Below are 16125 nucleotides of genomic sequence, written 5' to 3'. Positions count from 1 at the left end.
CTTTGAAGAATATTTTGGAATCTAAGGGAGATAGCGGAATTTTCGTAATTACATTTGTTGCAGCTCTCAGTCGGCTCTATAAAAAAGATTATAACAAAAATTTTGCCATCTCCCTTAGATTCCGAGATATTCATTGAAAACTGGTCAATAGTCAAAATTGACTTATACCGTTTTACCACTTCGCTACTGAAATGTTAATGAGGGGTTGAAATTTCGATGAAATTTGATAATTTTTTTTTCACTACAAAGAACAATTCTTCCCCTTTGTAACAAGCCTAAACTGAGCTCAATTGATAAATTTGTTTCTGAGTTATGAACAATTTAAAAAAAGTCTAATGTCCATTTTAGCCTACCCTTCCCTACATAAAGTCATCATCATGAAGTTAAAGAATATCTTTTTGTAAGAGAATGCTGGAAAAACGTTTACCGTGGTATCGCCTCCCAATGAGTCTCCCCCCATGATGAACCCTCAAATGCCGATGGAGATTAGTGGTCCCGCACTGCCTTGGATTGGCCCCGCCTCTGACAACAACAGATCCACACAGACGACACTGAGCCCTCAAAGGGTCATTAGTGCAGAGATCAAAGTGTCCCCAAACAGCACTTGGATTGGCCATTGCCCTCAGGCTTCTGGCATGAGACCTGCGTTTCGTCGCGTGTCCCTGCGAGCCAGACTTCCCTTCCTCCGAGTAGTAATCCTCTTCGTCAGGCTCCTGCTTCATTGTCGCTCTTGTTCCCCTCAGACTTCCCTCAGACTTCTCTTTCGCCCCTGAAATGCCAGGCATTGCTTCATTTTTTCCTGAAATACTTCATTAGTTACAAAGTTTTTTGATTCAATAGCGAAGTCCATTCTGACTATTGATCAGTTTTCAATGACTATCTCGGGATCGAAGGGAGAGAGTAAAATTTTTGTTATAACCTTTTTTGTAGAGAAAATTGAGAGCTACAAAAAAGGTAATTGTGATAATTTCACTATCTTCCTTGGATTCGGAGATATTCCTCGAAAACTCAGCTAAGAGCGAAGTCGACTTCAATCGTTTTTAAAAATGACTAGTTGGTATAGGGGAGAGTGGGGTAAAATGGACACTTTTGACTTTTTTCAAAATGTTCATAATTCAGAAACAGATTCATCAACTGAGCTCAGTCTAAGCTCATCACAAAGGGGAATATTTGTTCTTTCAATTGAAAAATAACATTATTCTGTTTTATGAGCAATTCAACACGTCACGAACATTTCAAAAAATTGAAAAGTGCCCATTTTACCCCACAATCCCCTGCTTCATTGCCTATTATTATTATCAGTCCATCACTGCAATTTCTTGGGAGCGTGGAATATCCAGCACTCCCCGTGCACTAGTTCCATAAAAAACCGGGGGATAATCCGCGGTGAAACAAAACCAACGGAGAAAACGAATTTTGCAACTCAATGAGAAAAGTTTAATTATTCAAAAGCTCTGGGGAATCCCGCTGAAAAACATCGGTAATTCAGTTCTCTGTTGTGAGTTAAAGAGCCCCATGAGAATATTTATGTATCCACGTGCTGAAAGATCAACCACGAGAATATATTACAAGTGGCATAAATTTAGCGCTCATTAATTCCAACGGAGGAGCAAAAACGAAGGGAATATTTTCCCCGAAAAACGAGAATTAAAAAAATGCTGTACGATGTAATAAATATTTAACGAATATCGTCATCGAAACAATTAGTAATTGTTCAATTAAAATTACTCCCCTCAAATGGAAAAAATTATAAAATTGAATGGGAGACCAGCAGAAGACTGGCCACACAACGAATGGAGAAGATATCGAAATAATTTTCGTTTCACCTGAAAATCAAAACAAAAATTGATTTCTCGCTAATTAAATTGGTCCATTTAACGCAAAAAACATTCCACCGAGTGAGTCTAGTTGAGAGGACGCTGCGCGTGTTATATATCGACCGACCGAGTCCACAGGGGTTTTGCAGGGTCCACGAAGAGCGAAATAAAAAAAATTGGGAATAAAAATGCGCAACTGTAGATCGCACGGTGGCTCTCCAGTTGCGAATCGTCAGGCAAACTCAAAAGCGACAAAATTGCCACGAACTTACGTTCCTGATCCGCTCCGATCGTCTGCAGACGTTATGCCCCGAGGACGATGCACAGAGATCGAGTATAAAGTGGAAGAAATTAATCCACTGACGGCCAAACAGTCGGACAGAATGTTTTATTGGCGTTGTATCGTGGAACAACGATTCCACCTCGCCGAACCCGGGAATGACTAAAATCGAAATCGGTCGAGCCGACGAGCTCACTCGAGGGGACGCGCATGTGCGACGCCGGTCGTCACTTCTCGACGCGTATTATCCCGAATCTATTCCGTAGTGTTGAACTTGCCAGCTGTCATGCACAAAACCCAGGGGGGAGAATTGCTCTGCTATAACGCCCCATGGCAGCTCAACCGGCCCGATCACCATCCGTTTGCCAACTATTTTTGTTTTCAGGACTTTTTTTTCACGCCCTTTGACACGTGCTTTTCGAACCCCCTGGGGTGAACTCTATCGATTCACTCGGGGAAATTTATTTTTCATTGTTATGAGTCATTCGAAAAATTAAAACACGGAGATTTCACGGTGGAATTCCTTTTGGAGTTCATAGCTTCGATGAAGACCTTTTGAATTGAAGGGGTATTAAGGGGTAACAGAAGGCCAGCGTTTTCTCGAAATTTTGAAACATTTCCTGTTCGAAATTATTCATATTTTTTTAACCCAAAGCACGTTGATCTTCGTCATCACCTCCTGGAGATTAATGTGCATCGATTTTCTGAAATAGCGATAACTTTGAGCAGGAAATTTGTTCAAAAATTTTGGAAAATAAAGCGCCTTCTCATCCTTGAGAATTAATTCAGTAGCGAAGTGGTCAAACAGTTCAAGTCGACTTAGCTCTTCGCTAGTTTTCGAGGAATATCTCAAAATCTAAGGGAGATAGCGAAATTTTCGTATCCATCTTTTTTGAAGCTCTTAGTGTGCTCTAGCGAAAAGGTCATAACATAAATTTTGCTATCTGCCTTAGATTGCGAGATATTCATTGAAAACTCATGAAGTAATCAATTGGTTTTGTTGAAGAAATGAAATTGTGAACTATTTGTTGGTTTCAGTTGGCTGGAAATTACGTAAAAAATATTCGACACGTTGAAATCTCCTGCGAGGACATCAGAGTGGCCATGTATGCAGATATGGTAAATGAATTTCATTTTAAATAAAATCCAACAATTTTTAATAACAATATTGATTTTAATTGAATTATTATTCCAACCGGCTGCATTGATATAAAAAAATCCTTCTCCTCCTGGGAATTACGCACTGTAATGTCCATTTGGAAAGATTTTAAATACGTATGAAAAACCCCTTAAAGAAAAATTCACCGACCGACAAAATTGATAAAATTCAATTTTCCCAGCCAACAAATTTTATTGAGATGCTTTCTATAGAAATTCCTCAGCTCAATTTTGTTTCTTCAATTTTTTTGATGAAGAGAGCAAAAATGGAATAAAGAGACTGGGAAAATTCATGCGCCCAGATCTCACCCATTTTTCTTGACTCGTTGAAATAAAAACTCGTGTCCATCGCAAACCCAATTTCAGTGATTTAAAACCTCTTAAAATTGTTTAAATGCCCAAAGAGATGTAGGGTAGGGTGAAACGAACTCTTTAGACTTTTCTAAAAATTTTCATAACGCAGAAACAAATTGATCAATTGAGTTCAGTTTAGGCTCGTCACAAAGGGAAAGAATTGTTCTTTGTATTGAAAAAAAAATTGGAAAATTTTATCAACATTTCAACCCCTCATTAACATTTAAAAAAAGTCAAAAGTGTCCGTTTTACCCCAACCTCCGCTAATTTCGAAAAGATGAGCAGCCGTCGGCAGCTTACCTCCAGTTAATGATGAAGCAATCTCAGAAACACTTGTCCTGCTTCCCTGCCCACTACCTTGCAGCACTTGCTGAGTGCAGCAGCACTTGCCCCCCGAGCCCAAGGGGAATTCAGCCAGCACGAGCGAAAAAAAAGCCCCGAAGAAAAAAAAACATATCGTCAAACCCGAGTGAGAGTGAGAGACAGCGATCGCAACGGGTCCAAAGACAGTGTTCCAAGTGTGTGCGAAACATTGCAAAAAGAAAAATGCAAATGTTAACAAATAGAATTAATAAAACTCGGTGCGACTGTTTATGTACACAACGTATAAAATGTGAAACGACTGCGGTAGAGCAGGCAAAATAAAAGGGGGNCCATCTTTTTTGAAGCTCTTAGTGTGCTCTAGCGAAAAGGTCATAACAAAAATTTTGCTATCTGCCTTAGATTGCGAGATATTCATTGAAAACTCATGAAGTAATCAATTGGTTTTGTTGAAGAAATGAAATTGTGAACTATTTGTTGGTTTCAGTTGGCTGGAAATTACGTAAAAAATATTCGACACGTTGAAATCTCCTGCGAGGACATCAGAGTGGCCATGTATGCAGATATGGTAAATGAATTTCATTTTAAATAAAATCCAACAATTTTTAATAACAATATTGATTTTAATTGAATTATTATTCCAACCGGCTGCATTGATATAAAAAAATCCTTCTCCTCCTGGGAATTACGCACTGTAATGTCCATTTGGAAAGATTTTAAATACGTATGAAAAACCCCTTAAAGAAAAATTCACCGACCGACAAAATTGATAAAATTCAATTTTCCCAGCCAACAAATTTTATTGAGATGCTTTCTATAGAAATTCCTCAGCTCAATTTTGTTTCTTCAATTTTTTTGATGAAGAGAGCAAAAATGGAATAAAGAGACTGGGAAAATTCATGCGCCCAGATCTCACCCATTTTTCTTGACTCGTTGAAATAAAAACTCGTGTCCATCGCAAACCCAATTTCAGTGATTTAAAACCTCTTAAAATTGTTTAAATGCCCAAAGAGATGTAGGGTAGGGTGAAACGAACTCTTTAGACTTTTCTAAAAATTTTCATAACGCAGAAACAAATTGATCAATTGAGTTCAGTTTAGGCTCGTCACAAAGGGAAAGAATTGTTCTTTGTATTGAAAAAAAAATTGGAAAATTTTATCAACATTTCAACCCCTCATTAACATTTAAAAAAAGTCAAAAGTGTCCGTTTTACCCCAACCTCCGCTAATTTCGAAAAGATGAGCAGCCGTCGGCAGCTTACCTCCAGTTAATGATGAAGCAATCTCAGAAACACTTGTCCTGCTTCCCTGCCCACTACCTTGCAGCACTTGCTGAGTGCAGCAGCACTTGCCCCCCGAGCCCAAGGGGAATTCAGCCAGCACGAGCGAAAAAAAAGCCCCGAAGAAAAAAAAACATATCGTCAAACCCGAGTGAGAGTGAGAGACAGCGATCGCAACGGGTCCAAAGACAGTGTTCCAAGTGTGTGCGAAACATTGCAAAAAGAAAAATGCAAATGTTAACAAATAGAATTAATAAAACTCGGTGCGACTGTTTATGTACACAACGTATAAAATGTGAAACGACTGCGGTAGAGCAGGCAAAATAAAAGGGGGGGACAAAAAAGTATGAAGAATAACACGTTTGCGTCGTAAGATGTGCGAACCCGAGTATTGCTCGTTTATCGGTTTATGTACGTGCACGATGGTACTTGAACGAGGGTGAACTCGAAAAAAAAATACCCAAAAACTCTCGTGGGGATTTGTAGTCAGCTCCAAGGGCTGCAGTAGAACAATAAAAAGGCGAAACAGACTCTCAGCGAAATCTCCGCAATTTCCATAAAACGGACATAAGAAAATAATTGATACAATATCTTCCGAGTAATTTTCTATTTGGAAGGAGAAAAAAAAGTTATGCTCCAACGAAGATGAAAGACAATCCGTCATCTCCAGTGGGCAATTCGAGCGCCAGAGTGGGACAAATGTCCACTAATATCACCTCCCAGTGATTATTAATTTAATTATCGAGTAAAATAGATTTAACGACGATGCTAGTTGATGATATTGTCACTATCATAAAAGTCCACGAGACGTACCGTCACCCCTGTGGACGGACATTTTTCTGAGGAACTGTCCACAAACACTGATAAATGTTAAACATTTAGTGAATTTCGTTGTCTTCCCTTTTTTTCTTTATTTTTCTTTTTTCGTTATTCTGTTTGTTTTTGTGGATATGTTTTCGTCTCCGGCGTCGGTAGTGGGCGAGCCGTCAGGCTACGACTTTCAGAAAGAGGAGAATGCTGCCAAATGGAAGGGAGTCTTTGTCAATTCCCTGAGAAAGGTTAGAAACCCAGATAATAATTGATTGTGGCTGGGGTTTTCAATGGTTTTACTGTTCAATCTTCCTCACTTTGCATTTGTTCTGTTCATTGTTGAATTATCTCTATTGACTCCTTCAAAATCCTTCGATGAACATTTTGACGTCAATAATCTGTTGCTCTTTGCATTTTCAAAATGTATTTGAAATGCACAAAATGGCTTTTCAAAAACAGCCAAATGAAAATTCTCAAAATTTATTTGGCATTCAGGTCCTTGAACAGGTGCACCCGAGCCTGGAGGCACGTCAGGATGCCCTGGATTACGTAGAGAGCCTCATTCTGAGGATGCTTGGGATGCTGTGTGGTCATCCACCACCTCACACACCTCAGGATGTCGAAGAGCGAGTCAGAAGGACATTTCCAACGCCAATCGACAGGTGGGCACTCAGAGACGCCAGAGACGCACTGGAAAAGGGGAAGAAAAAGTCACCTTTGGTTCTGCCTGTCGACAAAATCCACCAATTGCTCCAGAAGGTGATGAAACAAATCTCCATTCTTTGTTTTTTCATCCTGTTCGATTTCTTAGTCTTCAATTGTTGATTTTTTCATCTTTTCAGGAGGTCTTGCAGCATAAAATCGATTCACAAGTCAGTCTCTTTGTCGTTGGAGTGCTTGAGTACATTTCAGCAGATATTTTGAAGGTGAATAAACACCTCTCATTCTTGAGAATTAATTCAGTAGCGAAGTGGTCAAACAGTTCAAGTCGACTTAGCTCTTAGCTGAGTTTTCGAGGAATATCTCAAAATCTAAGGGAGATAGCGAAATTTTTGTATTTATCTTTTTTGAAGCTCTTAGTGTGCTCTACCGAAAAGGTCATAACATAAATTTTGCTATCTGCCTTAGATTGCGAGATATTCATTGAAAACTCATGAAGTAATCAATTGGTTTTATTGAAGAAATGAAATTGTGAACTATTTGTTGGTTTCAGTTGGCTGGAAATTATGTAAAAAATATTCGACACGTTGAAATCTCCTGCGAGGACATCAGAGTGGCTATGTATGCAGATATGGTAAATAAATTTTATTTTAAATAAAATCCAACAATTTTTAATAACAATATTGATTTTAATTGAATTATTATTCCAACCGCCTGCATTGATATAAAAAAATCCTTCTCCTCCTGGGAATTACGCACTGTAATGTCCATTTGGAATCATTTTAAATACGTATGAAAAACTAATTATATAATGATCAGGAGGAGCAGGAGTTTTTAATTATGATTTTTAGCTTGTATTTGTTTAAAAATCGCTGCACATTTATTCAACAAAAAGTGGAGAACCAATAAATACTAAACTCCCAGTGAAGTTAATGTTTAAATTGTTTATCGTAAATCATGGCTTCAGTTGATATCTAGGCACATTAAGAAATCAAGAATGTAGAAACAGAGCAGAATTATTCCCACTTTGTCTCCAAAAAAATGAAAAATCCCAATCGGTTAAACGCTAGAAAAATAGTCTCAACGTGCTAATTGGTGGCTGCATATGTTCTCTGCTTGATTACATGCTTTCCACTAACATATAACAACACCAACCCATGCTCGTTCTTCGTGCAGTTGCAGGTGGTATGTACTAGCGTCCGTCCAAATCCCATTATCATAATTTCATCGCTTACTAACTGAAATCATCAGTAATAAATTGGTCCATACCATAATGCCATGAACAATCATCATCACTTGAAAAAAAGAGAGCTCATCATCACTGCATCAAAGGCGTAGATCATTTCGTAATGAAAATTGTCAAAATATCTGAACAACAGCACTTGCGAAAAATTTTACAGAGACATCGTACTCTGTCTGCAGAAATCTTTTGCATCGAACATTCCCGTTGAATTCAATTGAATTCCCTAGCGAGTCCGTCAGATGCTCTGCGAAAATTTTTCGTACGTGAGACAGAGTGAAAATAAATTACCGATGAATGTCTGATTGTTGTCTTCCAACAGGTGTTGATGGACATGTTCTACCAGGACGATGCAACTGAGAGGCCCCAGAGTACCCTGGGTGCTGTTGTATCCCAAACGTACGAAGAATCAGTACGCGATCTCATTCACGACGAACGTCACTACCTTCGCGATCTCCACATGATAATAAAAGTATTTCGAGAAGAAATAGCGAAACTTGCGCAGGACAAAACCGAGCTGGAGACACTGTTCAGCAATATAATGGACATTTACGAAGTGACAGTGACACTTCTGGGTAGTTTAGAGGACATAATGGAGATAACTGAGGAGAAACAAATTCCAACAGTGGGCTCGTGCTTCGAGGAGCTGGCTGAGGCAGCTGAATTCGATGTTTACATTAAATACGCCAGAGACATGAACAGCCCAGGTAGCAGGGAAATTCTAACGAGATTACTCTCTAGACCTGAGGCCAATGCTGCCCTGCGCGCAGCAGGTCATGGCTTCAAGGAGGCTGTTAAATATTACCTCCCAAAGCTGCTATTGCAACCAGTGTGGCACTGTTTTTTGTACTTTGATTACATTAAAGTATTACAGAAGAGAACACCAAACATTGAGGATGAGGAAACCTTAGAGCAAGTGCAGGGTCTTCTGAGGCCACTGCAAATGGAATTACTCCAGTCTGTTGCGAGTTTACCGAAGAAAGATACTGGATTGAGAATGCAGAGTCGTGCTAGGAGGCATGCAGCCCTGGAGAAGACCAGTGAACTCCAGAAAACAGTTGATGGGTGGGATCAGAGGGACATTGGACAGTGTTGCAATGAGTTTATACGCGAAGATATGTTGGGAAAAGTGGGGAGCAATGGCAGACGTTTGACTGAGAGGAGGGCCTTGCTCTTCGATGGACTATTGGTGCTTTGTAAGCCATCTGGAGGGAAGAGGGTCAGTGTTTCGGTTGCTGCTGTGGGGGTCGGTGGGGGACAAGCTCACCCCGTTGAACTCAGACTCAAGGAACGATTTTTCATACGAAAAGTCGATATCATTGATCGCGAGGACACCGACGAGCTGAAGAATGCCTTTGAAATTGCCCCCAGAGATCATCCCAATGTCACACTTGTCGCTAAATCTGTTGAGGATAAAAACAGCTGGATGGCCGATCTCGTTATGCTCAACACCAAAAGCATGCTGGAGAGAACATTGGACAGTATACTGCTGGACGAGGAGAGGAAGCATCCACTGAGGCTGCCTCCCCCAGAGTTGTACAAATTTGCTGAACAAGATTCACCGGAGAATGTTGTCCTCGAGGCTAGGGAAAATGGGGGAGTTCCCTTGATCAAGGGCGCTACACTTGTTAAATTAGTGGAGAGACTCACTTATCACATTTATGCCGATCCGGCATTTGTACGGACATTCCTTACTACTTATAGGAGTTTTTGCTCACCCCAAGAGTTGCTTATTCTGCTCATCGAGAGATTTGACATACCAGACCCGTCGTTGGTCTACGGCGACGAGGAGAAACCCTCCGGATGCAAAGCCACAGCCAGAGAAGACTGGAAACGATATAGAAAAGAATTCTGCCAACCTGTGCAATTTCGAGTGCTCAATGTTTTGAGGCACTGGGTGGACCATCATTTTTACGATTTCGAGAGGGATAGAAATTTACTGGAGAGACTCCAGCAATTTCTGGACACGATCAGCGGTAAATCCATGAGGAAGTGGGTTGACTCGGTCATTAAAATAGTGCAGAGGAAGTGCGAGCCCTCTGAGCAGAGGCCCATTACCTTCAGTTTCGAAAAGTCCCCGCCACCAATCGAGTGGCATCTCAAAGTGCCAGAGGAAGAATGGGGAATACTCACTCTCCATCCCATCGAATTGGCGAGACAACTGACACTCCTCGAATTCGAGCTATACAGAACAGTGAAATCGTCGGAACTAGTGGGTGAAGCCTGGACGAAGAAAGACAAGGACAAGAATTCGCCAAACCTCTTGAGAATGATAAAGCACACGACGAATTTCACGCGATGGCTTGAAAAAACAATTTTGGAAACTGAGAACATCGAAGAACGTGCGGCAATAGTTGCACGAGCAGTCGAAGTGATGATGGTCCTGCAAGAGCTCAACAATTTCAACGGAGTTCTAGCGATAGTGTCTGCAATGGGTTCAGCAGCGGTATTTCGCCTGAAGCACACATTTCAACGTCTCTCCGAGCGTCAAGCAAAGGTCCTGGAAGAGGCGCGAGAATTGAACAGCGATCACTTCCGCAAATACCAGGAGAAACTTCGATCGATAAATCCCCCCTGCGTGCCTTTCTTCGGAATGTACCTGACGAATATCCTTCACATAGAGACGGGAAACTCTGACTATTTGCCGAGCAGTCCAGAGTTGATAAACTTCAGTAAACGAAGGAAAGTTGCTGAAATAACAGGTGAAATCCAGCAGTACCAGAATCAGCCCTATTGCCTCTCAGTTGAGCCAAGAATACGACATTTCATCGAGAATTTGTGTCCCTTCGACGCGAACATGAGTGAAGCAGACATAAGTACTTACCTGTACGAGAAGAGTCTCGAGTTGGAGCCGAGGGGGTGCAGACAGCCCCTGAGAGCCCCAAGAAAATGGCCAGACTTGAATTTAAAGTCTCCAGGGCTGAAGCCAAGGTCCCTGAGTGGAAAATTGCCAGCTCCTCTGCAGGCCGTTGCCTCCAGTGTGAGACTGCACGACCCGACACCCGAGGTGCATGCAGAGTTGCCAGAGAGCCCTCACACAATCCAGAGTTTCACGCACATTGGTGATCACAGTGTGTTTGCACCAGTGCTTCTGGGCAGTGGCTCTGGGCCTCCCCCGGGCTCTCCAGGGCCTCTGAGTATGTCAGGATTGTCTCTAGGATCTCCAGGGAACAGCCCACAACTGGGCTCCCCTGGGCACCTGCCTTCGTCGTATCATCAGCAGCCTCAGGCAACTCATTTTGGCTTCAATTCAGGTGCAATTGGGGTGATGGGCGCCCTCACGGGGCTTTCCTCGTCGTCTGGCAGTCCCGGGGCTCCTCTCCCGCCTCCACCCTCGCCCAGTCATGCATCCCCCAGTAAACCGCCCCCTCCACTACCCCCCAGACATCACAGGAGACGAGAGAGCTCAATCAGTGAATCTCCTCATCAAGCCAGACAGGCACCCAATGCTCCAATGCTTCCACCGAGGGAAGGGGCCTCCTCACCACCTCCACTGCCACCCAGAAGAGATGTTCCACCAGTTACATTACCACCGAGACTACCCAGCTCTCTGAATCCAAGTACGTCCGCCCTGTTGGCAAGGAGAAACTCAAATCTTGAGGGGACGAGCACAAGTGCAAGTCATCCGAAGCGTTATATGTCTTTCAATGGACCCAGTCCCACTAAACTTCCACCGAATCAGCCGAATGGCTCTGTCACACCCAAGCTACCCCCGAAACCTCTGGCCGGACGTCCCCCAACGACAATGTTCAATTTCAATGCTCCATCTGGCCCCAGTTAAGTTGGTCATCCACTTATTATTCATCTAATATAATTCTGGTAATCTCTGGAGTATGCAGGAACTTAGTATACGTAAATACCACAATTTGTATACCATTTTCCTCCGGTCTGTATAATATAAATAGGCGTAAATAAGGTGTACATAGTATTTCGTTTTTATGTGGAGGAAAAAAGAAAATATATAGTTATACATGTTCATGATAACCAGCGCACAATGAGAATCTTCCATAAATTGAAAATGAAAATTGAAATATTTTAGTCCTAACATCCATGGTAAATGATACGATGAAGGCTACATTCCGCGAATAAATTAAATGTTAGGTAATCTCCAGAAACCCCTGGGACTTTCATTTCGGTTTGGTTAGTCTGTTTGAGTTTATTATTTTCTGAGGAAAAATCGTAAATCTTTATTTTGACTGTTGCAACTTGTACAATATATTTTTAGAAATTTTTTGAGAGAGACAACCGAAGTGAAAAAAACATCAAGAGGCAAAACACAAACATTTTAGATAGAGTAGATTTAAGTAGAACAATGTCCATATTCACAGACGAAAACATAAAATTAATGTTAAATGATTAAAATGAATGGCACACATTTCAAATACATAAATAAGCCAGAATGATATTCGAAAGTAATGAAGGTAAATGTACTATATTTTATTGAACAAAAGAAGAGGCGAAATTCTAATTATTTAATGCATGATAATGAAAAAACAAATTGTAAAATATAAAATGCAGATTGGAATGATGACTTGTACGTCGAAGAGTTGAAAATTAACGATATTAGCCAAGAACAAAATGAAAAATTCCTTCTAAAAAATCCTGCAAATCCCTGTCCCCAATAAAACTGTGATACACAATTTTGAATGGGTATGTATGTAACTGTAAACTAGACGTTCTTAGTGACTAATCAATGTTGAATGATGGATGGACGAGATTGATGTGTTTATTGTTCAGTGGAAGTTGGTGCAAAATTAAGTCTAAAATGATCATAAAAATTTACAACCAGAAATTAATTATCCACATTGATTGGAATAAGACAAATCAATTGTAGAGAGATGAATGATAATGCAAATGTACCATATTATTGAATATAACAATATCGAACTAGTTTTTATTGTAATAATTGTCGATACGAAGGAACAGTCATGAATGATTGAAATTATTTGAGGAAGTAATGATCAAATAAAAGGAATGAAAAATGATATTGCGTAGTACTCAGTGTCGAGCGATTTATTTATCAATTTCCACCCCAATAATCCACCCGGAGAGACTATAAATCAATGAAACTGATCGACACATCAAAAGTAATTGAATAATGAAAAAATAGATATGTAAATTTTATGATTTATTGTAAATATTGTATAATCGAATTAATATCAGTTGTCTATACAGCGATCAGAGTGGAAAAGAAAACCATAATAAAAGTTTAATCGTGTATCATAACGAGTTGCTAAAAATTCATTCGTAAAATCATGATTCCTATCGTTAGCCACAGCACACAAAATTCACACCAATTATCTCATGTATTTTTTAATAACGTAATACAAATGATTCATTTATAAATAGTCAAATGCAACAGTGGTGAATAGTAAGAATAGCAATAGTTCGGGGGTGTACGCGAGTGTATCTTGTCAGTCCTCATTACAAAATTAATACTTAATTATCTCATCTCTCAGCAGCAGTCAACCAAGAGAATCGAAGGAGAGAATCTCGGATTCCAATTAAAAACTGGGATGAAGGTAAAAAAAATCATACGAATAACGAATTTTCATTTGTACGGGGATACGAGCTCGTCTCCGACAGGAAGGCTATCAAACGACCCCTGAACCCTCCCCCCATGACTAGTAATTTTACTTTACAGTCTTAAACAACAGCATGCACGAAAAAATTTCACGGAGAACCCCAGTGAATTCGTTTGAAAATTCAATCGTTTTTCTCTTATTGAAAAATATTAATCTGTCAACTCCTAGAAAATTCACCAGAAATCCAACAGCTTTTCCAATAAAATTCATTCGTACGCTGTTTTAATTCTCTAATATATTTTGGCAGCAGTTTGCATCATTCTCCCCCGAATTCACGAAATGTGGGTGGAGGACTCCCACACGGTAGACGCATCACTAGCCCTCTGTTGCCTGACCGCCACATCGATGTGTGCATCAAGTGTGTCACTGAGTTTGGAGAACCGCCTGGCCCAGCTCCCTCGACGCGCCCCAGGTCTGCCGAAGGTGCCGGCCTCCCTGAGAACCGCCAGCAATTCGTCCTCATCCTCCCTCCCCTTGACGCCCTTCTCGTACTTGGCCTCTTGCGCCAGGAGTTTCTCCCTGGCAAGCTGGGTGGAGACGGCCGAGGGTGTCTCTGGTATGACATAACTCATGAGTCCAGTCAGCGCGAAGACCATGTGCTCGAAACACACAACGAAAACTAATCTAGAAGCAAACACGTGCCAATACTGCGGACTGAGGCCATAAGCATCAGGGTGATCAGGGCCATTCCTGTAGCCCCTGTATTGGCACGTGGGGGGTCCATTCCTGTCGCTGATCATGTCCTCCCGGTAGTGGGAGGTGTTGAACTCCGACAGTGAGTGATCTATGTAGCCCTGGAGGTCCCCAGTGGGGGAATAAACATAAGTGTAAACACTTCGGGGTATGAAGTCCGAGGTGTAAGAGATGACGAAAGCATTCGAGACGACAGCAGCATAAGTGACGCCCTTCAGTATCCCATACCATGCGCCAATGTCCTCGACTCTCTCGGCCAGAGGTCTCCTCGCCTCCTTCACCATCTTGTAGGCGTCCAGCCGAATCTCCCCGATGTTATTCAAGAGTGCGAACAGCGGTGCCAGGGGGAATGCAGCGACGAAAAGCGTGACGAAGCCATACTGGAGGATCATCTCCAGGTATTCGTCGAAGAGGGCCAATCGCCCGGGATCCTGGAGCTGGTAATCCTGCTCCCAGTAGGTGTATGGCCTCTCGTGGTCCTTGGTTGCAGCAACGTGAGTCCTCTTTCTCCACCAGTTCACCATCTTCGGCGATAGAATCTCCATGAAATTATTGAAGCACTGTTTACCAACCATGATGATCGCGAGTTGGATGCACAATTCCGAGAGGCATCCAGCGGGATCGCAAACGTCGGTCTTTATCCTCAAGAACTCGGAGGATCGCGCGTCGGCGTCACCAGGATGCGCGTAGAACCGTCCCTTGAAGAAGGCGATGTAGATCAGGGAAGAGTAGAAATTAACGAACTCGAAGAAGAAGATTTTGAAGGTGAAGGAGTCCTCGTACTCCGTCTGGGTTCTCGGGTTCTCCATGTTCACCATCCACTTGGCCAGTCTCTGGTAGATCCTCGTGAGGATCATGATGATTATCAAGTTGATGAGGGCAGCTGTCATGGAGGTGAATATTTTCGCGTGCTTTTCGAAGAAGAACCCGCCGCCGGAGTAGAACACAGCGACGAGGGAAATTCTGTAGATGATTGTCCCCAGGACGGCCCCCAGGACGACGCATATCATGAAGACAACGAGGGATCCTGTGACGCAGTATCTCCAGATCCTGGAGTAAGCTGGCATGTAGGCCTCCCTCTCCCTGGTGACTGGATTGATCCTGAAGGTTTTGACAGACGTCTCGAACTCCGGCCTGGGCTCCTCGTCGCCGTCGACGTTCTGCAGGTCCCACTCCCAGACGATCACTGCCTGTCGCCGCTTCCAGAGCTCGAGGAAACTCGTCGCCCAGAAGGACATGAAGATGGCGAAGAAGACGGTCGCTGGGTTGTCGAAGAGGTAGGTGAGACGCGAGAAGAGACAGGATTCCTTGAGCCTTCTGTAGGAGCAGGCTTTGTCGCACAGGGGACACAGAGTGATGTTCCCTGCCTTCTCGGGATCGCAGATTTCTTGGCTGGGAGTGTTGTCGTCACTCTCCATCGTGCTCAGGCCGTAGACGAAGCACAGGAGACCGACTATTGCTGGGAGGTAGAGAGAGCGAGTGTAGAAACCCAACCAGGCGTAGTACAGGGCCACTTTTTCACCGAAGTAGCGCCGGATTAGCCAGAGGGGCTGCTTTTTGTACCTGCAAAGTCACATGAGTATGTTGCATTTTTGTTTCTCCTTTCGTTTACTTTAATTCATTCATAATTGGAGTTTTAACTGGGTTTTGCAGAGTTTTGTTCAATTCCTGGATACATGATGATCCGTAATAATCGAACTCTACTGATTTATTCATTTATGACTATCCATTTTTTGCAGTAAAAATTTCAGTAGCGAAGTGGTCCAACGGTTTAAGTCTACTTCGCTCTTAGCTGAGTTTTCGAATAATATCTCTCAATCTAAGGGAGGTATAGAAATTTTCGTAAGTATCTTGTGAAATACCCGATTCATTTTGAAACTCGAGGGGTATTTTGAGGATTATTTTTTCTCTCAGAATTGCAATCAAAA

General features: G+C 42.0%; 2 protein-coding genes across 3 annotated transcripts in view; one reads left to right on the top strand and one right to left on the bottom strand.

Annotated features, from left to right (window-relative positions):
- The first annotated feature begins 5314 nt into the window (after positions 1-5314).
- Positions 5315-13145, top strand: LOC107039859 (protein son of sevenless). Of its 2 annotated transcripts, XM_015259703.2 has the most exons (6): positions 5315-6267; positions 6515-6778; positions 6862-6945; positions 7233-7313; positions 7856-7864; positions 8242-13145. In XM_015259703.2, exons 1-6 carry the CDS (start codon positions 6160-6162, stop codon positions 11698-11700), a joined length of 4005 nt encoding a protein of 1334 aa, XP_015115189.1. In that variant the 5' UTR covers positions 5315-6159; the 3' UTR covers positions 11701-13145. The 2 variants fall into 2 exon arrangements, with proteins under 2 accessions (XP_015115189.1, XP_015115198.1); XM_015259712.2 differs by lacking the exon at positions 7856-7864.
- The window catches only part of LOC107039872 (anoctamin-5), an 11603-nt gene continuing 8508 nt past the window's right edge, over positions 13031-16125 (bottom strand). Inside the window, exon 7 of the mRNA XM_015259726.1 lies at positions 13031-15760. Coding sequence (XP_015115212.1) covers positions 13777-15760 — 1984 coding nt within the window. The 3' untranslated portion in view covers positions 13031-13776. The remainder of the gene's footprint in view (positions 15761-16125) is intronic.

Source organism: Diachasma alloeum, unplaced genomic scaffold, assembly GCF_001412515.2.
Source record: "Diachasma alloeum isolate Michigan unplaced genomic scaffold, Dall2.0 Dall_scaffold_00178, whole genome shotgun sequence".
In the NCBI taxonomy this organism is placed as follows: domain Eukaryota; kingdom Metazoa; phylum Arthropoda; class Insecta; order Hymenoptera; family Braconidae; genus Diachasma; species Diachasma alloeum.
This window is presented reverse-complemented; position numbering and strand designations above follow the sequence as displayed.

Excerpts from the sequence above, each read along its gene's own strand:
- LOC107039859 (XM_015259703.2), top strand. The coding sequence starts at position 6,160 with ATGTTTTCGTCTCCGGCGTCGGTAGTGGGCGAGCCGTCAGGCTACGAC. Across the intron at positions 6,268-6,514 it reads TTGTCAATTCCCTGAGAAAG|GTCCTTGAACAGGTGCACCC; the intron begins GTTAGAAACCCA and ends TTTGGCATTCAG. Across the intron at positions 6,946-7,232 it reads TTTCAGCAGATATTTTGAAG|TTGGCTGGAAATTATGTAAA; the intron begins GTGAATAAACAC and ends TGTTGGTTTCAG.